At 18.9% G+C, this 26,511-nt stretch overlaps 3 protein-coding genes across 3 annotated transcripts; 2 read left to right on the forward strand and 1 right to left on the reverse strand.

Moving 5' to 3' along the window:
* Nucleotides 1-279: 279 nt before the first annotated feature.
* PmUG01_00065300 (STP1 protein) lies at nt 280-2,912 on the reverse strand (the record flags this gene model as incomplete). The annotated part of the gene is made up of 4 exons (XM_029005311.1): nt 280-1,428; nt 1,516-1,592; nt 1,763-2,762; nt 2,892-2,912. The coding sequence occupies 4 exons, from the start codon at nt 2,910-2,912 to the stop codon at nt 280-282; spliced, it is 2,247 nt and encodes a 748-aa protein (XP_028859146.1).
* A 6,298-nt stretch (nt 2,913-9,210) lies between these two features.
* On the forward strand, nt 9,211-10,148 carry PmUG01_00065400 (fam-l protein; the record flags this gene model as incomplete). The annotated part of the gene is made up of 2 exons (XM_029005322.1): nt 9,211-9,286; nt 9,445-10,148. 2 exons carry the CDS (start codon nt 9,211-9,213, stop codon nt 10,146-10,148), a joined length of 780 nt encoding a protein of 259 aa, XP_028859147.1.
* An 11,576-nt stretch (nt 10,149-21,724) lies between these two features.
* On the forward strand, nt 21,725-22,484 carry PmUG01_00065500 (fam-l protein; the record flags this gene model as incomplete). Its single annotated transcript, XM_029005333.1, has 2 exons — nt 21,725-21,811; nt 21,939-22,484. The coding sequence occupies 2 exons, from the start codon at nt 21,725-21,727 to the stop codon at nt 22,482-22,484; spliced, it is 633 nt and encodes a 210-aa protein (XP_028859148.1).
* Nucleotides 22,485-26,511: the final 4,027 nt, after the last annotated feature.

Here is a 26,511-nt window from a genome sequence, read left to right on the forward strand (position 1 = left end):
ATCATCAGAATTATTCTATGTATTTATATTTGTTCCTTTAATTTTTATCCCTTTTTTTTCTTATTATTAACTTTTATGTGATTTTTTAAATTACTATATTTAATATTTCATATTCTGTTAATGCATTTTATTTTAGATTCCTCTTAAATTTATAGTATTATTTTTATTTGCTCTCTCCGATATCAGAAAATTTGCGACATATGTTTTGTGAACAAATGATATTACTAGAATATCGTTAGAATATTTTTTGAATATATCTTTACCATCTTGTATGGTGTATTATTCCATTATATGATTATACTCTTTTAATGTATTTACATTTTCTCTACAATTTACATATGTATCATATTCTCTTATCTCTTCTTCTATATCCTGTATAAGGGCATCTTCTTTTATATATCCATTAATTTGCTTATTATTCCCGTTTTCAAAATCATCTTCCTTCAATTTAGTTATGTTTTCATTAATTTTTTTATTTTTATCTAAATTTTCTATTATTTTCATTTTATTTATGGAACTATCAAAATATGATTGCCTATTATCTAGATACTCTTCTTTTTTACATTCTTCTAATACAGTCATAAGTACGAGTATACACAGTTTTATTAGTAATTTTTTTTTTATATATTTATATAATTCTTTATAACTTTTTTTGTTTTGCAATTCTTGTATATTTAATAATGATATATTATCTTTAGTTTCTTGTTTTTCATAGTTATTTAAAGTATACGTCAATTCGTCTGTCAATTCTTTTAACCAGTGCTGTTCCAAATAGTGCTCTATAATCATGTACTTTTTTGATATCCATTTTCTCCATAAATCTTTTTCTCTTTCTAAAAATGGAACATTCTTAATATCATTTGAAATATCATTTTTTATTTCTTTTATTTTTATTGCGTACACTTGTTCTTTTTTCCATTCATTTTTCAAATTATTAAACCAATGTGTTCTTTTCAATTTTGCAGAAATATTTTTGTGTTTTTCTATCCATTTATTCCATATAAATTTTTTTTTTTCAATATCGTGGTTACTTATAATATTTTCTATTATTAATTCATCATTTGTTAAGTTAGCATTTGTTTTAAATTCCTCTTTTGTAATTTTCTGTAGGCATATTTCTAAAAACTCCCATTTTTGTAATTCCCATTCTTCGTTTCTGCATTTTTCGAGTACTTCCAAATGTACTTCAATAATAGTTTTGGACATGTTTTTATTTCTCTTTAACACATTTGTATTATTTATTATGTCTTTTTCATATATTTTTATTTTTTTTGTGATTTCTTCATCTTTTTGTAATGAGTGTTTTGAATGATCATCATTTAAAGATATGTCTTTTTTGTCAGCATGCGAAGTTAGTAGTATTTTGAGAAATTTAACATGTCTTCTTTTTATGTTTTTCTTTTTTTTAAACATCCCAATTAAAGCATACTGCAATATAAAAAAGACCAAATTATTAAATAATTTATTAAATAATCAAATAATTATCATATATTTAATACATATTTTTTATCTTACATTAATGAAAAGAGTGGATACAATAATAATTAGAAAGCTTATTAGAATAGATGATATATATGTATTATATGAGTTTTCTGGTGAATCTATAATAAAGTATTAAATATATATGTATTAGTTATTTTAGTTATTTAAAATATATAAATATAAGTAGGATTAGCGATACCTTTAACTAATCTTGCTTTTGGAATGACGGGGAGTGTAAGTTCTTTAAATGATCCTTCAGAAGAAAAAAGAGCTTTTTTACTTTCTTGGGTTAATGCTGTAACATCATGGGTTAAAACTTTTGATTCAGGTGCTTTTGTTTTTTGGGAGTAAGAATATGCAGAATTTGAGTCAACATTTGATAATTCAGATTCTGTAGATTTTGCAGGATTAGTTTCAGTTTCTAAATTTGGAGATATAGGCAATGATATTTGATCCTCTGCTTTGGCTTGAACTAAAGGTGAAGCTTCCATTTCCTGTTCAGTTTTCGATTGTTGTGGATTATCGTTTGCCTCTTGAGCTCTCTTTTGAGTCAAATCATCCATTGTAGGTTGAGTTTGCACACCTGTTCCAGGTATATCTTTGGATTTATCTTCAACTTCGAGTTTTTCTGGATCTTGTTTTGATGGGATTTCCTTTTTTTTTTCCTCTAAATTGGAACAAGTTGTAACTGATTTTACCAGTAAACAATCAGGTGGCTCTTTAAAAGTTTCTAGGTTCAGTATGTTGCATATTGATTGGGAACCTTTTTTTCTGGAATTATTTTTTTGGTAACAATTTTGAATAAGACTCTTTTTTCCGTCAAAATAATTTTTCATGTCATTAATCCACGCATTATATTCCCTACACTTCTTTAAGTATTCATTATTACAACCTCGTGAGTGCTGTGTTTTTAAACGTTTTATTTCCTTCAATTCTTGACTTTTTTTTTCACAGAAATCTACTTCTTTATATTTTATTTCTAAGATTTCTATATCTTTTTCCTCTAAAATGAAAGGACATCCTCCATATTTATTTAGCTTTTCATAGTGAGATTCTGCCCAACTCTTTATTGCTCTTTCCCAAATTACTTGATTACGATATGAGGGTGCTTTCTTATTATGAATTACATAATTAGCCAAATCTAGGCATTTTTTCCTAAATTCTTCTTTATTATTCTCATTATTTAATGAACTCGTTTTCTCAATTATATTTTTAGTAATATTTTTAAAATAATGATCGTTAACAAATCTGAAAAAACTACTTCCTCTAACACTTAAGTGCTAAATTGAAGAAAATTATTAAGAATTATATAAGAATTAATTTTTACGTTTATTGTATTATCATTTTTTTTTATCATTAATAAAAATATATGTACAAATTTATTCATATTAAAAATTAACGAATAATACCGAGGAAAAGCATTTTTCCATAGTGACACTCTATTATTACGCAAGAATTTTGTATACAACATTCTGTAGTAAAAATACAAATCAATATCTTTTTATTTATCAACGTGTTTATTTTTAATTAATATATATTAATTAAAAGAGAATATAAAATTATCAAATATGTAAAAATATATATGAGATCTATAAAATAATTGAATACATTATTATTTATTTTATACGCTTACTAAATTTTTTAACCTTCAATAAATATATCACAAGTAATATATTCATAGTAATTTTATTTTAAATCATAGTTATATTTATATTTTTATATAAAATTCTTATTGGTCCTATAAAGAAGACAAATAAATAATAATATAAAGTTATATGAGTAACATTAAGAAGTAATATAAAAGTTATTGTATAAAGTTTGCATTATTATAAGTAATATTTCTTTTTTTATTATTTATTTTTTTTCTTAATACAAACTTATAAATATGAATATTATTATTAGTACTATTGTAAATAAATCTTTTTAATGCACATTTTGTTTGAAGATAAATAATTTATAAACCATATAATTAAAAGTACTAATATTTTATTTCTTTATATTATTATACGTTTGTTACTTTTGATACAAACATTTATAGTTTTAGAATTATTATTTACATTTACTACTATATTATAGAGATTAGAATTAATAATATGTTAATTATAAATATATGTTATATTTTTTGTAAAAAGTATATACGATAAAAATGTACTTATAACTCTTAATATTATAATATATATATATATATATATATCAATTTCCTAAATATTAAATATTTACGGTGTATATTTTACCATTGAATAATTTTTAAATAGTATAATTTATTGTATACATATATTCTTCGTTATAATCCTATTATTACTTATAGATAAGAATAATTTCATATGTACTAAGTTTTAATTAAATAAAAGTACATTTAGGTATATTAATTAATTAAAATAAATTTGGCTTTTTATACAAAATATGAAAAATTATTAGGATACACGTATGGTAAAATTATTTATAATGTATGGTTAAGAATTAATAAAATATATTATAAGTTTGAAATAAAAATTAATAATATTATAATTCCATGTAAATAGATTAATGTATTACATTATAGAATACAAACTATTTTGAAGCCTCATAGTTATATTTTTTTTTTTGATAATATGTATAAATATTAGGATAAATAGATCAAAACGTTGTTATATATTTTTGTTTTCTTTTTTATACATTTAATAACCATCTAAAAATAATAACTTTTTAACATTATTAATAAATATGTATTTAGCATGCAAAATAAAAAATCCTATATATAGTTTTATAATATTATTTGAGACATGAATTTGTAAATGAAATTACAGAAATTTCTAACCGTATTGCTAACCATATAGGATATTATATTATAATGTAAGTATTTATTTCTAATTAGATTTTTTCCTTTGAAACATGTATATAAGTAAGAGATAATGGTGAGGAAATTAAAAAAAAAAAATTTTAATTGATAGTATATATTTGTAAATAATAATTTCACATAAACAATTAAGTTATAATGTTTATGAATAATTAATCTAATATATAATGTAATTATTGCTTTTATTTTTAATTCTTAATTTAATCTCTTACAAGGTTTTTGTGCCTTCTATTGTTTGTTTTAATTTTAATTCTTTATATTGCTTCCTATTCCATTTTAAATCGTATTGCTTAGTAAGAATATATGGGGAAATATATATAAAAATAATTTCTGATGTTTTAGGAAATTTTATATATTTATAATTTAATGTGAGTATATTAATTACATGTATTATTAAAATATTATATAGTGAACTAATAATCGTGAATGAATATATGACAAAATAAAAAGTCCATATTATTTTCTGAAATATTTGTAAGAATAAGAATAAAATTGAGCGTAATTTTATTTGAAACATCTATATGAAAATATTTATTTATTTTTATTTTTTTTTACTATTTTATAAATATGTGAAAAAGAAATTTTTCTTTTTTGATATAATTATTCTATTTTTTGTTTTTTTAAGATCAGAATAATTTTATGATACTGTATTTTATATAAAACAATTAATTTAAATAAATTCAAAATTAATTGCAATTTGAATTTATTATTGAATATTTCATGATACTATTATGAATATAGTATTTATTAATTTAAGAAATAATATTTAACAATGAAATAGCTTTATTGCACATTTAAACTTTTATCATATAATTCAACAACTTTATTGCTATATGTATAAAACATCGCAAAATGCATCTAAGAATATAGATAAAATTAATACTTTTTTTTTTTATGTTTCTTTAAACAATATATGAAAATTTTTTTTCATTTATAATGTATAAATTTTCAATACAGTAACTGTTATATATATTGCTATATCTAGGCACATACAAATATAAATTTATAGTTCACATACATTTATACTAGAATTTATAGTTATCAATACGTTCTAATTATAATATCAGTCTTAAAGAATAATATATATGAAAAAAATAGAAATAAATAAATCTATTTTATTTTGAATATGTTGCAAATTTATTTAATCCTTTCACTTGTACGCAGAAATATAGGGGCATAATGTCTCATAGGAGAAACATAACTTTTTAAGTAATTCCATGTATAATGTTATAAATTTCATTTATCCATATTATTTTAATGTATAATATGTGATATTATTGTTATATATATATTAATATCATTTAAAGATATTTTTATTATTCGTTATATTTCTTTATATAATTTATTTAACATCATATTCTATGGTTTTAGCACTGATATTTGAAATAACGAGTTACATAATTTTTCATATTTTGGACAAATTATCTATAATAAAGTAAAAATCATTATTGATGTAATAAAATTACATTAATGTGTGGAATATCTTTATTATAACCACTTTTTAGAAAATATAATGATAATTTTATCTTTTCATTAAACATAATGATAAGGTTATGCAAAATTATTTATTTAATTGCACTTATATACGTATAATAGGAATTGATTTCTCAATATAAATAATCGATGTTCTAAATAAATATTTGGGTAATAATATTAATAATAAAGAATTTATATATTATATCTATCTCTTCTACATAATATGTAAATTTACATAAAATATTTATGCTATAATTTAATATTTTTTGTTTACTTTGTTAAAGTAGTTTATGTACAACTTTATATAAGTATTTTTTATAGTTCTATTAGACTTAAAATAATTTATATATCTATAATTTTGTAATAATATCATTAAAAGAATTATCTTGAAACCTTTTTTTGTATTTATTTTATATAAATTTCAAAAAAAAATTTCCAGGACATTAATTTATATAAAGAAAAACTATTATTATTTAATATATAAAAGTTATTTCTTACATTATAATATGTTATGTAATATATGCTATCGGCTGAATATATATTTGCATTTTAAGAATCATTTATCGTTATATTATCCAATGGTTCATCTAGAAATTTCAAAATATTTTTATTTTTTCTTATTGAGGACATTAACAGAATCCAAATAAACTAGTATTAATATAAATTATATGTATATATATATAATTAAAACACTATTACTCCAAAAATTTCCTGTCCTCATAGATTACAGGGGTGGTGGAATGGTATTCTCTCTTTTAGTTAAAATAACTTATAGTGCTATAAAAGAGAAAATATATGAAAAGTAATGAATTAAATGATAATATAACCATTGGACATTATAAGATAAATTCTTAAAAGGTAGTAGTAGAAGAAGATTGTGCTTGCCTGTATAACTGTTCTAGTGAATATTTTATAATAATCGAGATTCATTATAATTGAATAGATTCACTTAATATAATCAGAAATTTTAAGAATGGTACAATTATGCACTTAATAATATAATTTTTATGAATTCTTCACTAATTTTTAAAATTTTGTACTTAAATAGGAATATTAGATATTTTCTGTATCACACATCCATTTACATGATTAATATATAAACGTTCATATTTTTAGGTTGTATGTTAAGAGTGTATTTATTAATTTTAGAATGAAATTTTTTTAGACCTAGTAGAACATATAATTATAATGTAAAATTATAAAATAGTAAACATTTCAAATATTTTTATTTTGTATAAAAGAAAAAACTTAAGCTACTCTATGTGAATTATGATGAAACCTTATAAACCGTGGATTAAATTCTATAATTATTGAACATTCAAAAAAGATAACATGTTTTTTGTAGATATTGTGTTATATATTTTGCACAGGAATGTAAATAATATAATTAAATTTCATGTTATTATATATTTAACTTATTTAATTTGTATGCATTAAATATTAATTATATTATTTATTAAATGTAAAAAATACATAATACGAAAATTACGCTAACTTTATTGAGTAATATATATATAACAGAACAATTTATCCATGATATATATACTTAATAAGGAGAAAAATAAATATTTTACAAGGAAATTAAACTATTAGTTCATTATTTTCTAACTTAAGAGAGGTATAAATAATTGTGAAAAATAAAGATATATTTTCCAAGAAGAACCAGAAGAAAGTTTAAAAATCACCAATATTTCTAGAACAGAAAAATACTATTTTTAAATAATTGCTTGAAAGGATATAATTATGTAGTATCCTTATTTTTCGAAAATTATTTTATAATATATATACGTGGATTATTATATATTTTTAAAATCGGTAAAATTATATTATATAAAGAAACATTAAATGAAATTAAAAAAATGGGACAATAAAATTTGAAAAAAACCTAAAATAGACTAAATAAAAGAATTATTTAGTGTTGTTACTATAATAATATATACATTAAAGGAATAAATATATAATAACTTTAATTTTTATAATTTAAAAATGGCGTTTTAAATTTAGGAAATTTTTTCTCTATTTCAATTTTCAAATTATTAACTTGCAGGCTAAGACTTTTTAATAAGAGAAATGTGAAATTATATGTTAGATTATTACAATAAATATTTATGAATATGATATTTTTATAATTCTCATCTCCAATTTAGCTCTTGAGAAAATAAACAATTGGGGTAAAATACGTTTTTTCCATTAAAAGTATTTTTAATAAAATGAAATTTTTTTATATATTTATATAGATTTATTATGATTTTCTGTTAAAATACATTACAAGCATTGCGTATTTTTAAATGAATAAAAACAAAATAATAAATTTAATTGAATATCATACATAGAAAAATTATTATACCATACTTTTTAGTAAATTATATTGTTATTCTTAATGATTCGTTACAAATCATTTTTATTCTGTATATTATTTGTAAATTTATTTCATATATGTTTCCAAATTAATTAAATTATTTGTACTATATTAATGCTTATTATATCTTTAATCTCTTTTTTTTTTTTTTTTTTTTTTTTTGATTATATTAATATTCCTTCTAAATGTTTAGAATTAATTAAAATAATTAAGTAGTTAGATGCAAATAGTTTTCTCTTAGAAATAATGATATATATTTATTTTAATTAAATCTATAACTTTCAAAATTTTTCGAAAAAAAAGAAAAATTAGAACTTATTTAACTTTATATATTTTTTCAGAAATTAGGTATTTCCATATATACTCGATACTTTAAGCATGGTCTAGAATATAAAAGATCGTATTTTCTTTATGCATAAATATATTATGCTGATATATTAACATATTACAAAATATTATGTGAAATATAGTTATCCCCATTTATTATTACTCTTTTTGTGTTGTTATAATTAATATTTTTTTACAAATAATTTCTTTGAAAATATCATGTTAATAAAATTATAATTTTTAATGACAAGATATTCATAACATTACTTATTGATTTGGAGTATGAAATAATGTATTTTATATGTATACTATACGATCTATATGGTATATAAATTCCGTATTTCCTTATAATATGGAAATACTATTTTTTTCTAATATATTCTGAATGAAATTAATAATAAAAATTATTTAGTTAAGCTACTCTGCTAAATAATTAAAATATATATTTTGAATATTTTTATATAAATTAAAATTATTTTATTTAGGTGAAAGTTATTTTTTTTTAATAAACACTATTATGTTAAAAATTATATAATATCTTTTTAATATTATTTTATTATATCGATGTTATAAAATACTCTACATTTATATAAATTTTATTAAGTAGATACAAAATAAAAAAAAAATTAGAATTAAATAACTAATATAATATCCTTTGCCTTTAAGAGGTTATAGTATAACTTTTTATGTATTATTTACTAAATATTTTAAAATATTTAAAGAACAGAATATGGAAAAAAGCATTATGATTTTCTCATTTATTAAAATTGTTGTACTTATCTTTTTAACATGTATACCCCATTTAAGTAATCATGGGGTATGATAAAATTATTTAAGAATATTTTTGTTATTTATATTTTTCATTTTATATTTTTATGAATACTGTTTTCATCATTATATTATTTATTCATTAAATAACTATTATTTATTTTGGATTTTTAGATTACGTTTAACAAATACCTAGGCAAAAAGTACACGCTTGCTATAAAATTAGACGACAGAATATATCGATTACTAGCAAAATATAAAAAGGATAAGGATTCAAAAGTTGTATTGTTAAGAGATGATATATCAACTAATGGAATGGATAAAAAAAAGGATATATCTAATACTGAAAAGGAGTGCCCAGAAAAAAAGAAAGAATTATATGAAGGTTCATTAAATAATTATCATGGACATAAACAAGATATGAACAATAAATATTCTAAATTTGTGACAAAAAAATACAGTCATCTTGAAAAAAAAATATTCAAAGAGCTAGATTTTGTAGATTTTCTTAAAAGGAACAAGAATATTAGTGATAAGACTTACAAAAAAATAATGCGTAAAAAATTCTCATTACGATTAGTATCAACTTTATTATTGTTTTTGTTGTTATTTAGTCTACTCATAGTAGATATATCTATGGATTGTGCACCTGGAGGAAATGGATTTTGGGAATTATCAGGATTGAATTCGACTTTAAGTTATTTGGAGAACCCTTTGAAAACATATTTTAATTGGTTGTTGACTGGTACAAGTAGATCTAATGGTGTATTAGGAGAATTATTTAATATTGTATTATATGTTATTCCTTTTTTAATATTAGGTGTTACACTTATATCGTACGTTTTTTATTACCATAAAAAAGCTAAAAAATATGAAAAAATTAAGTTCAGTAAAAAGTGAAATGAATAATAAGGAATTTATTTTTTTAAGGTAACGTATATTTTAATATGATGTAATATTTACAATGTCATTAGTTAAGTGTATAATAAACATATAGTTAATTGCTGAAAATTTAAGCAAGCAATTACATATTAATGCATTTTCTAACTCCAAAAAATAAAAATATATGTTCTTAGTTTTTTTATGAATTTGAATGTTTTAATTTGTTTAAATATGTATTTTAAATTATTGTATTAACTTAATTATATACTACTGTATATATCATCTATTTTTTATTTAAAATAGATTTCTACGATGAATATATGCATATGTTTTTAAATGAAAGCATAACATTAGAATTAACATAATTTTAATAAAGTATTTTTGTTTTTTTTTATTTAAACTAATATAAACAATGCTTACTATTTTTTTTCTTTTCTTTGACGAAAATTACTATTTGTTAATGTAATTGAAAAATATAAGATTCCTTTTAATTTAACAATAAATGTGTTTTGTTTCTTTTTTAATGAAAGGAAATGAAGAGAATTTGTTGCATTAATATATATGTATATTTTATTTATTTAAGAAACAGCTAAAATATTTATTGTATAAAATAAGTTATATGAGGTAAGAGTTATTAAGAATATATATTGTAAAAATCATTCAAATATACATTCAATTTTATTATATAAAAGTAATAAATGAGAAGTTATTAATAAATAATAAGGTAAGGTTTCTTTTCTATTTGAGTTATAGACGGAATAGTTTACACACTTTGCATTTTTAAATATGTAGAATTTAATATGAAGTTAAAATTATTAATAATTTTATTATGGTTTCTAATTGTGCGTCAATTCAATTTTGCAAAAATTAATTAAATATGAATTACATTGAAAATTTATAAATAAATATAGTATATATGGCCCTAATTTTTTATGCCATTCAAATATTAAATTAAAGAAATAAATCCAATAACATATTAATAGATCATATATACAATAACTTCTTTTTTCTCCCCTATATTGTAGTTCTCTCTAAAAGTTATATATGTATATAAATATATAAATTCACAATAGGAGTAATTAAAATAAGTATGTATTTTATATCATCCTTTCTTCGCGTTTAGATATATACATATACATTTATGCTTCTTTTTATAGTTGTCTATAAATAAATCAAGTAATATTTTAATAATATGTTGAGTATATATAAAAAAATATATGAATTACATTTATCATAAATAAATCTCTGATATTTAGAACTCATATTTTTTTTAAATAAAATATAAGGAAAACATAGAATTACTTTTTTACATGTAATTCATAAATGCAACTTTGAAGTTCACGTTTCTTGTAAAAAATAGCTAGATTTATTGATATTATTTTAGTCTTACTAGCATTCGTATGTGAATGATTGTTAGATTTGCATTAATTATACAGTTACTAAGAATTATAATGTACTTATACTAATTATTTTATTATTACATATACATAACGGTTAATTATATACTATTATAAATGTATTGAGTAAATAATTACGATAAAATAAATTGACATAAAAAAATTACTTGTACCGTATTATTTCTATTATTGAGGAAATAAATAAATAAATATTTCTATTAAATAAAAGGAAAAAAAAAGTTTAAGTTAAATAAACCTTTCAATGTATGCTTGAGAAAGTAAAAAATTAACTCACTTACTTCATTACATTAAATGGAAGGTGTACGTTATTATAATTTGTTAATTAACACAAGTTGCATACTTTTTATTTTACAGGTATTTATGTGATAACTTATTTATATATAAAAAAATTTAATTCATAAAAATATTTTTTAATGAAATAATAAAAATAAATGAAGAATACTAAGAGAGAGCCATTATTAATGTTAAAATAAGCACATACAAAGTATTGGAATAAAAAATATACTTTTCACTTTTTGCATGTTAGTTTAGTAAATCAAAAAAACTATTTAAACTATAATAGTTTAATATTATTTTGTTTAAAAGGAAATAATGTTTTACTTATAATAAATTATAATTACTATCTGTTTTCTTATAATATACAAGGAGTAGAAATAAGAGTATATGAAATAATTTCCTCGTTATATGAAAATTATACATTATATAAATGATACAGTTGTTTTTATTTTCTTATAAAAATATATTTTTCAGTATCTATTTATATAAAATAGTAAAATGTTTATTCTTTCAAAAATTTCTTTATCAAAGAATTTGGTTCATCTTCAATATTTCATAGTGTGTGTTTACCATTATTTTATATATATTAAATTTATATTTCATGTGACTATGCTTTACTTGGAATAATATATGACTACAATTATTTTTGAAATTCATGAATTAAATACAATAGTTATTTATGCTAATTTTATTTTTACTTCCTTTTATTATTTTTTTTTGGAAGTATTTTTTCCTTTATATATATATGTTTATTTATACTTTTAAAGAAACATAAAGTATGAAATATATAAATATTTAAACATCACTATAAATATTAACGAATTTCGTTAGTATATGAATGAATGGTATAATTTTATAAAATCATTATAAAAAATTATAATGCTCGTTATTATAGTACTTTAAAAAATATGAAAACGTATATATATTTTTTTTTAACTGTAAATTTTATTATATGCTTAAAAATTATAAAATAACATATAGTTTTTTAGATACATAATAATATAATATATAATGAAAAATATATTTTATAGCTCCAAATATTTTTACTTTCATAATAATTAATTTTATTTAGCTATAACATAAAACACTAGAAAAAACAAGTATTTTATTAGAATCATTATTTCAATACAAAATATAAGTTCATAATTAGATTCAGAATACTTTTATGTGTATATTTCCTACAAGATACACTTTCTTTTATATAAATGAAATATTTTATCTCTAATTAAATAATTTTTTAATTTTATATTATCTAGTATTTTTTTCAACACTTATAATTATATTAGCTTTTACGCTCATAATAGTGACTCCAAAAATCTTAAGGAATAATGAAAAATACAAGAAAATTAAGTTGATGGCTGAATAAAATTAATAATAGGAAACACATATTTTCTTGTAAGGAATTTATTAATATGCAGTAAGATCCGTAATATCTTAAGTGATATGTTCTTAATAAACATAACTATAATTGCTATATTTTTATAAATGTTGTATTCTCACCTTGTCTTTTTGATACATAATTGTAAGAAAATGTATTATGAGTTTTTTTATGAATTCATATGTTTTCTATTGATTCTTATATGCATTTTAATATATTTTATCTGCTTAATTAATTATATTTGGAGTAATATATGTATTTATGTATTAAAATTGATTTCTATGAAAGTATTTTTTTCTGTTTTAAAGTGAATATATGATAGAACAGTTCAAAGAATTTTATATAACTGTCATAATTTATATTTAAACTAAAAATTTACCTTTGCTTTATAACTTTAATTTTAAATAACTATTTGTTCATATTATAATGAAAATGTATTATTATTGTAAAATTATGAATAAATGTACATTGTTTATAGTGATATAAAATGACTTGAATATAATTTTTTTGTGTGCTATATATTTTTAAAGCAATTTAAAATTTATTTTACTATATAAACATTATTATATGCTTTTTATTAATTCTGCATAGTTTAACTTAATACTTTTAAATCGAGTTAAGTACTCAGTGTTCAAGAAATATTACGTTTAATTTTTAGTTCTATGGCTAACTTGTATTGCTAATGAAAATGATATGTTGTATGTATTTGGTAAAATTATAGAGAAAAAAAAAAAATAAATGAAGAGATCAAAGTGCAGTTGTTGTATAGTCACAAATATAAAATGTACTTGATAATCAAGAAAGTAAATAATTTTTTTGTATCCAATTAACAATATTTGTTTTCATGGAACTATAATAATATGTTATAATCATAAGAATATGTAGAAGTATAGTTAAAAATATTGTCGTATATACACAAAAAAAAAAGGATGTTAAAGGAAATACAGTGCAAATTTGAAAAATATTTTTTTCATCTAAAAAAAAATTATTATATTTAAATTTTATATCCATTAAATACAATTGAAAGCAGTTATTTTATTAGTGAAATTATATTTATGTAAAAAAAATTATTAACAAAATTTTGAATTTATATATACACTGAGTATAAAATTTACACGGATTAATTCTGTTAAAAATATTTTAAGTTCTTATTACCTAAAGAACTTACAAAAGAAATATTTCTTAAATATTTTTATAGTTTTCCTTTTCTGTGGCTTATTATGCATTCATATATGCGTAAAAATATGTATATAGCATAATAAATACTACCAATAAAATTAAAAAAAATAAGTAAAATATATAACAATATAAATAGCGCTTTTATAAAAATTATCGTTATGAACCGTTCAATGAGAACTTTCTTGCTTACTAAAATTATAATTTCTAAAAAGAAATAGAAACAAAAAGTAAAATTAAGAGTCTATTTATAACAAAAACTTTTGCATTTATACTTTTTATATGGATATGATGTTATAATAATGTTGCATAATTAAAATGTGTCTTTATTTTGTATTATTGTTATTTTTTGTTTCCCTGATTATTTGTTTTATTTTTCAAAACAATATTCACTTATTAAGCAATTGAAGATTTACATACATAATAAATAATACTTATGCCTTTTTTTTAGAGTACTACTGGTAAAATTACCATGAAGGACGAATATAAGCATTTTATAAGATATCAAAACTAGCTTAATTTTAGTAAAGATCGAAAGAGAATATCAATTGCAATATGTAGAGGGAAATAAAAAAAGGTATCGGAAAATTATGACTTAATAATGAGAAGATGAACTGCGATTAGAAAATGAAGAAAAGTATGTAAAATGCAAAAAAATAAGAAGTAAGAATTATAAGAATCAGTTAAAAACATAGAAAGAAAAATTAATTTAAAGAAATTAGAGACTTATTTAATTAAAAGAATTCTAAGAAAAAAGTAAAATAAAATGAACGAAGAACAACCTAAATTAATGTACAAACATTTTGAAGAAGTTGTATTAAATGCCGTGAGGATAGACAAATATATTGCTAAAAAAATATTTTCTATGCTGAATTTTTTATAAGAAAAATTATAAATAACATAAAAAATGTGTATTAGATGCAGTTCCTTATATATAAACAGATAAAATAAAGATCAGATTTTTTAGGAAGACGAATTTTGTAATAAAATATATTTTTGGAATTATGTTGAAATAATTCTTGCAAAAGTTTTAATGATATTTTTCTTGTTCCGTTCTTTTGTAACTACATCTTATTAGGCTGTAATATTCATAAGAACAAGTGGTGTAATACTTAACTATTCTTTCATAAATACATAAAAATTTTAATTACCAATAAAAGGAGTATATATTCCATATTTTAATCAACATATATTTCCACGAAACATTATTTTTTTTTAAATTCTACAAAAATTTGGTGTATCCTTAGTGATGTTACTTGACTAAATATTAATATATGTAATTTTTATAAAATCACTTAGATATACGAGAAAAGTTTTATATACTAAACGAAAATTAATGTGTATTCCTAAAAATTACTTGGGTTTAAACATATATTTTTCTCATTTATGCATTATATTATCTTTGGAAGTCAATTAAATATTCCTATTTGATATATCTATGCACCTAATATTATTATTCACTTATGACGTATACACTTGGGAAAAACTAAATATTTCATGTAAATATAAAAAGTTATTCATATATGGCACTGTTATTTGTACGAATAAGCACAATTAATTAATTTTAAATAACATGCATATTTTTATTAGATATAATATTCAAAAAAAAATTTAGGAAAAAATATATACTCCTAAAGAAGGATAATAAAATCTGTAACATATTAAATTAGAAAATACATACTAAATAGAAAATGGTGCACATATACAGTCTGTATCATAATAAATTCCTCATAAAATATAATTCTAGTTATTAATATGAGAATTAAATTATTTTTATATAAATACGAATTTGTAGTATGTATCAAGATGACATCCAAATAATAGAAACATTTAATAATAAAGAAGTCAAATATTTCTAAATTTGCATATAACTTATGTATATATGCACATAAAAAATAATGATATAAAACAGTAATTTTCTGTTTTTTTTATTATGTAATATGGATAATATTATATAAAATATTAAATTTGATTATTTCGTTAATTCTTTCCGTTCAATTAATTTTTTCTTATAAGAGTAATTTTTTTTGTACAAATTAGTATCAATTTATTATTATATAATTAAAATTATATATATATTTCTTATTTTAATAATTCTACAATCATTATAGTTATATGATAGTATAAAAATCTTGGAATTATAAATATCCATGCTTTCACACATATAATTCATAAAAAATCAAATTTATTTTATTTATTATAGCCAAAAATATATTATAATTTAACGTTATAAGTTCTTTTTGCTAGAATTTATTTATAAATTAATAAAAAAACAAATACAATTTTATCGTTCTTTAAAATTTTCAAGGATAAAATAATGTATCCATATTCACTTTAAATTACATTATATGTAATATTTTAGTTTTGTTTTTATTATTTAAGAATATTTATCTTGTAAAATATTTTAGTTGAAATTAATTTTTATTTAAATTTTTTTTTTCCAATTTTACATTTATTAGAAATATATTTTTTACTATATTTAATTAAATATTTTTAGAATTTTCTTTTTTATTTAATATTTCCATCGAAATTATAAATTTTACGTTTAAAAAAAAAGGAAAAAAGGGAAAATAGAAAATAAGAGAATTTTTAAATTTTAAAAGTTGATTTTTCGTAAAAATAGTTAATATTTATTTTTTTTTATTTTCCGAAAATTATAATATTTTTATTATAAAAGTAAAATACAAAAATATAAAACAATTGGGAGTTATTACTTTGTAAATGTGAAGATTTTGGACTTTAATGAAATTTAATAAAACAAAATAAAAATAAAATTATATTAAATATTTATATATGGTGAATATATATCACATGACAGATTATAATTTGCGTAATAAATAATATTTTGTCGTTTTTTTCTTTTTTTTCTCATATTATGGCTATTATATGCAGTACAATAATTTATAAATATTAACTATAAAATAATGTTTAATATGATATTTACACACTAATATGTTCATTATTAGGATATATAGCAAAATAATTAATAGTTATATATCCATTTGTGTTAACGTACCTATTCAGGACATATATATATATATATATATATATTTTTTTTAATATAAAAATAAAAACTTTAAGGGCTAAAAAAGCCGTTTTGTTTTATGTTTTTTTTAAAAAGTATTAATAACTAAAAATTCTAATAATTCGGTTAGATAATTTAAATATACATATATTCTGATCTCTTATTAATAGAATAATTTTTGTCTATAATTATTGTAATTAGTCTTGTATTTGTTGTAAATAAATCATTATTGCTAAAATTTAGGGGAAATATATTTAAATATTTTTTTCCTTTTTCAATACATAATATTTTTATTTTATTTATGGAAATTAAAGCTCTTTTTAAAATAAGATACATAATGAAATAATAGTACAAATATCAGTATCATGATATTAGTATCTTTCGAGTATCAACTGAACTTGTTTACTAATGAAAGATATTGTAATATGAACTAATTCCAACATGTACGGAAAAATAAAATATTTTATTTTAATTAAAACTTTTACATTTATCCTTTTAATTTGGATATATTCATATTTAAATAATTTGGTATAAAGAAAACATTCAAGAAAAGTTGCTTAATATACTTTGCTGCTTCATATTATATATACATATAGATATACGTATTTATAAGAAACTTTGCATAGTTAGTAAATAAATATAACGCATTATATATAATATATATATTCCTCTTATTTGTAATATAACGTTTATGAATAATCAGTTAATAAATGCAAATAGCATATTGACTTCAATAACTTATAGATTATTATCAAATCTTAAGTATAAACAGGAAATGAAGAATCTACAGAAGGTAAGTTTTCTGGAAATAAAGATGGTAATTCAAAGAAATGAAAAATCTGAATAAGGAAATATTGAAAATTCCAAAAATGAAGAAGAGGAATTAGACAAGAAGCGAACATCTGCGTTTGGTAAAAATTCTGGAGCTACAGATAATTTTTTTGAAAAATTGAAAATGAAGCATTAACTGGTATAAAAAAATTGATGATATGTACTGATATTGATACGAAATCGTAATTAGTGAATGATTCATTAAAGAGATATGTTTTAGCGTTTGGTGGAATATTAACCCATTTTATTATAACAGTTATATGGGCTATTGTTTAATCTCTATAATCAATATATCTTAAATGTTCATTAGTATGTGGTATTTTAAAAGCTATTCATTTGCTATTATAATATAGAAAATGTTTAAAGTATGCAATATAATGAGGGAGGAAAGCAAAAGAGTTAAAAGGAAAATATGAAATTATTGAAACACAGTAATAACGAATATATTTTTCTATGAAAAAAAAAATTTTTATGTAACTAATAAAGATATATTTTTTGATAAGTGAAGTTATTTGACAAAAAAATCCCATATATGCAGATAAATTGTTCTAGACAATCTAGATGTATACTTATGTATATAATTGAACAACAGCAAAAAAATATATGCTTAATTTTTATAAAATTTAGGTTATTTTTATATATTCTTTTGTTTTATAATGTATTTATTTGAGTACTTAGTATTCTAGTGTAACATAATTAAATCTACATATGTTATAGAAAGATATTTATTTAGTTTTAAAAAAAGGTGAAATTAATGTAGATCATTGTTCAGAAGAGAAATATGTGCTTTAAACGGGAAAATTTTATATATATATGTGTTTTATGTTAACGTGTATTATTATATTTTATAAGAGTTAATTTAATTTAATATATAATGTTATAATCAAAGCAACATTTCTAGAGCTTATGAGTCATTTATATTTTTAATAATCATGTTATTTATCGCTTTTTTTTTTATAAATGTAAATAGTTGTTAGATAAATTATGTAAAAAGGTTTATTATAACTTAGTTTTAACTTTAGTACAACATGATAATATACCTTTAATAAAACTAGGTCCATTTTTTTGTTGTACATATGTTTTTTTTTATTTATATATAAACATAACATGTGTTTTTTTTAAAATAAAACATTATGAGAAATACGAAATTAAGAGATTATATCATATATATATTTTTTTTAATAAATTTTTATATTTTTTGAATAATATGTGAAAAAACTGTGAACATGTTCTAATGCTTTTTTTAGGTATAAAAATAAATTATTAATATTGTTTTACCAATATTAGAATTAATGAAACTTTACAATTATACAAATAGATAAAGCCCATATATAATGTAATTTTTTTAAATAAAATGGTTCATATAAATCCATTAAATAATTATTACATAGATATCTATAATAAAATTAATGATTATCAAATATTAATATATTTTTTTTGTGACATTATCAAGAGAATTTTTCTTTGATCTAACATTAGTGAGATAAAAAAATGTGTCCAAAATCAAATATTTATTTTATACTATCTAAATCAATAACTACATGAATGAAAGTGAATAATATTATATATTTATAATCATTTATATATTTGTGATACCCTGGATTTTTGTTCTCTAAATGCAATTCAATCAGTAGCAGAAAAATTTTAAATAAGTAACAAAATATTACGAAATTTTATAAACGATTACAAATTTTTTATTATTCATAAACTTTTTTTAATAATATAGAAGTAATTAAATGAAAATCCACGTTATACTTCTAAGTTCGTAAAATTTTTATAATGCTTTTACTAATGCTATAATTTCTAATATATTTTAATTAAAATATTAAGCAATATTTTGAATATAGTAATGAATTATATCATTATCCCTTAAATTTATATATGAACTTTTATATTATTAAATTTTTGTTCCTTTAAACATTCAATAACACAATATGAAAATGAACTCCAAAAATTTAGATTAATGTTTTTTTTATTTTTAAGTGGTATATACCTTTGAAAGTGCACACCTTATACCATGAAACATATTAATTATTTCATTGTTTTCATAAAATATAGTTAGATGAAGATATAATGGTATTAGTAATTGAACCTATATACAAAAATTCACCACAATGTTTGTAAAAATTTTAATGTTTTACAATTTCTTTTTTTTCTTTATTAGTATTAAAATTTATAACATTTTATGAAATTATATAATTTTCTGTAAATAAAATGCACATATATATATAAGTATTATTACTTAGGGTTAAATTTATTCATAGGGAATAATTAACATTTTTTAATACAATTTTAATTTATAATAGGTGCATACATAATAGATTATTTTTTAAAATATTACGGTTGTTAAGCAAAAAATAAAAGGTAGATACATTTACGATTTTCTTACTTAACTTGCTTAATTGTCATTTTGATAGTGTTTAATAAATTTAACTTAAATATTTGTAAAAAAATTAAATGGTAAAGAAAAAGGATATGTATTTCTATTCTTAATAGAATTAAAAAAAAAATACTTAACCAAAAGAAAATTGTTCTGTTGTTATTGAATTTATAGTTGAATTACTCGGTAACATGTTTTTTTTTTTTTTTTTTTGTTGCGTTTGTTCTCTCTATATATATATATAATTAAAAGAAGAAAAAAAAGAAAAAATCATTAAATTTATGAATAATAGAACAAATTTTCCATTATTAAAAATTTCATTCTCTAAATATTATGTAAAAAAAAATAAAAGATTATTTTTTATTTACCTTTAAAAAATATATACTTTTTACAGATTAGATACCATGCTACAAACTATATTTTTTAATTATATATTAATTCTAAAACGATGCATGGGCTATTGTGGCTACTAATACAAACAATACAAATAATGTAGCACTAAAAATTGTACAAAATATTTTTTTCGTTTATTATTAAAATTATTTTATTGTTATAAAAATTCATATTTTATTGGAAATATTATGTTCCTCCAAATATATATTTCTTAAAAAACTAGAATTATTAATGGGAAAATATCATCAAAATTAGGTGATACTCTATTAATATATTGAAAAACGTTTTATCTACATTCTCTATATTCTATATGAACTTATTATTTCCAAATGTTAGGAAATCATGTATACTTTTTTTCATTTTATTCTGATAAAAATTAATAAAAATGTTAATTACTATTTTAGATTAAAATACTAATTAATATTTTTTGAATATATAGTAATGAATTCAAAATATAATATTTTAATAAAAATTTCTTTTTTGTATCAACATTATGATAAAAAAATTATAATATATATTAATACTTCTTTTTTTTGTCTCTATTAATAAAGCATTATTATTTTATATATTTTATAAAGATCTTAAAAAAAAAATTAACAAAAAAAAATAAAGAAATAAAATTAAACAAATAAATAGTATTCTTAATATTTTAAAGAATATAATATTTTTGTTAATTTTTGCCTTATTAAATATAGTGCAATATTATCTATCTACATAATGGGGAGAAAAATGAAGATTTTACCTTTTATTAATATTTTTACGTATATATTTTTCTCTTCGATATATAATTTTTACATTGAAAAGGTATAGCACTAATATTTAATTATATTTCTGCTTTTCATATTTTTGGTGTTTTATTTTTATATATAGTGTTTTTTAATATTAGAATATTTATTCTTTTAAATATTAAATGTATTCTTTGATCTTTTAGAGTACTTTCTATAAATATGGAAATGTGAAGATTATTGTTGATGGGAAATTATGTACAAGAATTAATAGATATCTAGCAAAATGTAACCAGAATAAAGATTTACATATTGTTGAATTAAAAGAAGAAATACCAAATAATAGAGTATATGAAAAAAAAAAAGATATATCTAATAATGAAAAAGAATCTACAGGAAAAAAAGAACAACCAATTGGATGTTCATTAGAGAATTCGAACGTCAATAGATCATTTGTAAAACATAAATCCTGTATGTTTGAAACAAAAAAATACTCTCGTCGAGAAAAAAAAATATTCAAAGAACTTGATTATATAGATTTTCTTAAAAGGAACAAGAATATTAGTGATAAGACTTACAAAAAAATAATGCGTAAAAAATTCTCATTACGATTAGGATCACCTTTATTATTGTTTTTGTTGTTATCAACTCTACTCATAGTAGATATATCTCTGTGTTATCCATCTGGAGGAAAGGGATTTTTGGAATTATCAGGATTGAAATCGATTTTAAGTTCCTTGGGGAAACTTTGAAGTCATATTTTAGTTGGTTATTGCCTGCTGGAGCAGGTTCATCTCATAGTGTATTAGAACCATTATTTAGAATTGTATTATTTGTTATACCCTTATTAATAATTGGTTTCACACTTACATCGTACGTTTTTTATTACCATAAAAAGCTAAAAAATATGAAAAAATTAAGTTCAGTAAAAAGTGAAATGAATAATAGGGAATTACTTTTTTTAAGGTAATGTATATTTTAATATGATGTAATATCTACAATGTCATTCGTTATGTGTATAATAAACATATAGTTAATTACTGAAATTTTATACAAGCAATTTCATATTAGTGCATTTTATAACTCCAAAAAAATAGAAATTTATGTTCTTAGTTTTTTTATGAATTTAAAGGTTTTGAGTTTTTATAACTTGTGTTTTAAATTATTATATTGTGTAATTATATATTACTGTATAATACATATATTTGTGTATTAAAATAAAATTCTATGAAAAGTATATATTTGTGCTTTAAAAAGCATACATAGCAGTAAAATTAACATAATTTTAATAGAGTATTTTTGTTTATTTTTATTTAAACTAATATAAACTATGCTTACTATTTTTTTTTTTCTTAGAAGAAAATTACTATTTGTTTAAGTAATTAGAAAAATAACCTATTAGTTCTAATTTAAAATAAATGTTCCTTGTTGTGCATATAATGAAAGGGAGTAATCTATTCTGTCACAAGAACAATAAAATATATATTTTTTTTTTGCTTAGTAAAGAACATAAACTTTATTTTTTAAAGCAACTTTTATTTGAAATTTCTTATAAAATATATTTATTGTAAATTTTTTGTTTTTATCAGATATATAGTCTACTTTGCATGATGTAAATATCAAGGTATAAATATATAATATAGTATTTTTTTTAAATATGGATTAATTAAAATGATATAATAAGATGATCATACAAGATATTTCGATTTGAATGAAATAACAAAATTTCATAATACTTTTATTGTAATTAATTGTGAAATTATTTCAATTTTTTAAAAATTACTTAAATACATATTATATTGAAAATTTATAAAAAAAAATTCTCTCATTGCCTATCTATATGTAAACATTACATTATAATAAGTTAATATAATGTATGAAATGTAAAAATATATCCGCTTATAATATATTGAAATTTTTGTTTTTCTTTTTCATATAGTAACTTTCTAGAAATATGTTATATATATCTGTAAAAAGTTAAATAATCATTAAAGGAAATAAAAATAAATATATATTTATTATAACAATATAATAATGTGTACGCATTTGTTTATATATATTTTCTATTCTTTATGTCTATAAGTATATTTATGAGAGAACTAATATTATTTTAAGAACACACAATTATTATATAGTTTTTATTGATCATTAATAACCTTTTCATATTTATAACGCTCATAATTAAAATAAAAAAAAAGTAAAAAAGGATGAATTCTTTTTATATGTAGATAATTAATAATAGTTAACATTGTTCTTATTTGTTGGAAAATTTTTTTATAATATCTATTTAAAAAATCATTCTATGTTTTTTTTACAATATTTAATTGAATAAGTGTAGTGTATAATATTTACAACGTAAAAGTTTTTAGAAAAATTTGTAATGATTTAATTAAATTTAATAAATTTGATTCCCTGATGGTTAAAATAAAATAATAATGTAAAATTAATATATATTATACTAATCCGACATACATGTTAAAAAATTATTATTTAGTCAATTAACATAACTATATATTTTTCGTTGTAAAAGAATATGCCAATTCCAATCAAAATGAAGCTACAATATATGGACAATTTTACATGGTAAAAATAAAAGCACTGATAATAAGAATATTGATAAAAGAATTAATTATTTTTAACATTTATTTATATATTATTTTTTTTTCTTTTGTTAATATGCGTTATATCTGTATTTCATTAAAATGTTTTTTTCTATTTATATAAAATTTATGTATGGAATAATTACATTATATTAATATTTAATTCTTTTTATGGTAGGCATGCTCACTTTTCAATTAAAATATAAGAAAAGAATAAACTATTTTTCTTTTTAATTTATTTGCTTTAAGACATTAATAATTTCCGAAGGAAATTTATTTTGGATGATATGATAGGAAAATTTTCCTCTTTATCTATTTTTATTTGCGTACTGCGAATTATATTTTAATAATTAATGTGTACGTTTTTTCTGAAAAATATTCTTAATATACTTTTTTTTTTATGTTATTTCTACGTAATGAGATTATGAAAGGTGTAATATATTATGGACGTCAAAAATATAAATTATATGTAATATATTTACTTTACGTTTATGCACTATTAAGAATTATATTGTATGTATGTTAATATAATTATATTTCAAAATTGAACTTATATTGTCTTTATAGAAATATAAAACATGAGTAATATGCCTAAGAGAGAAAAAGAAATTAAGATGATACCATAAAATTATTCTAATATTAAATTTTTATATACGTATTTGTATGGTTATTGAATAATAATTTTTGCATGCTTATCTGTAGGATTGAGGTACTCCTAATTTTATGGATGTTTTGTCTCTTAAATAATCTTTGGATATTAATATTTACGTCGATTTTTCGGATTCTTCTTTTTATTATATTTAAAATGATATTAAAAGTATCTTCGAATAATGAGAATCATAATTATAAGTAGAACAATTTTATATGTAGCTGTAATGCAAAATATTAATTTGAGTGAGGTAATCAAAATATTCCTAGCATTTATTGCTATTCAAAAAAAATATAAAAATCTAATATATTATAATTTGTAAAATTAGCGTGCATACAATTCTGTACTATTTTTTCGTTCAATTTTTTAAGTTTTTAGAAATATAATTACATGTATAATCATGTACGTTGGATGTATCATTAATATTAAAAGAAAAATCCGTAAGTTTATTAATAATGTTATAGATGCACTAATGTCCTTATTGTGCTATAAATAAATTCTTTAATTTACAATATATCCATTATTTGTTATGAAAGCTATAATTATTACAACTTCTTACAGTTATATTCTATATATTCTCTTCATATCTATTGTAATTTTCATTAGATATTTGCATGATGCATTTTTTCAAGAGGATTTTGACAATAACAATGAATAAGTATTTTAAAATTAATCTTTTTCGTTCAAAAGTACATGCAATTATTCTTACTTATCATATAGGGAACTCTTATTTTAAATTATCTCTTGAAAATTTAGAAGTAAATTTTTAGTAAACAATTTAAAACGCTTTTAAAAAAAAATTTTTTTTTTTCTTATATTTAATAAGAAATATTTTATTTAAATAATAGATAAATAATAATTATTTTTGAAATATAAAGGAAAATTTATTTAATTTTTATTTTAAAAAACTTCTATACGCTCTAGTAATAACATAAAAATTTTAAATTAAGTATATTACTATTTTATATAAATATAAAATTTAGATAATCCATAGATATATTAGAAAATTTTTTTATCTTATTCAAAAAAATTTCATGAATATCAATATTAATAATTGTTTTCTAATTATGGTGCATTATTAAATCATAAAAGAACTATAAATAACTTATGAGTCAGAAATTTATGTATTTTAAAAAATATGATAAAACTCGAAATACTAAATTATATAAAATATTTGTAATTATTTAACATATTATCATTTTACAAAATTTAAATTTATGATATTGCAATAAATTCTACTAATAATATAAAATAAAACAACTTTTATTTAATTTACTTAAATATAAGCTATTGCGTTAAAAACAATTTTGATTTAATAACTATATATGAAATTTTAAAATACTGTTTATATTTAAGAACTGTTACTTATAAAATTAATATACCTTTTATATTTATGAATAATAGTGTGGCATTTATATATTAAAAAGGTGTTAACATTTCTATTATTATCCCAATATTTTCTTTTTCCGTTAAGAAATCTACCATTTTCATCGATACAAATTATTCATATTAATAATTTGTATTAATGAA

This window comes from Plasmodium malariae (genome assembly GCF_900090045.1).
Source record: "Plasmodium malariae genome assembly, contig: PmUG01_00_39, whole genome shotgun sequence".
NCBI classification, from domain to species: domain Eukaryota; phylum Apicomplexa; class Aconoidasida; order Haemosporida; family Plasmodiidae; genus Plasmodium; species Plasmodium malariae.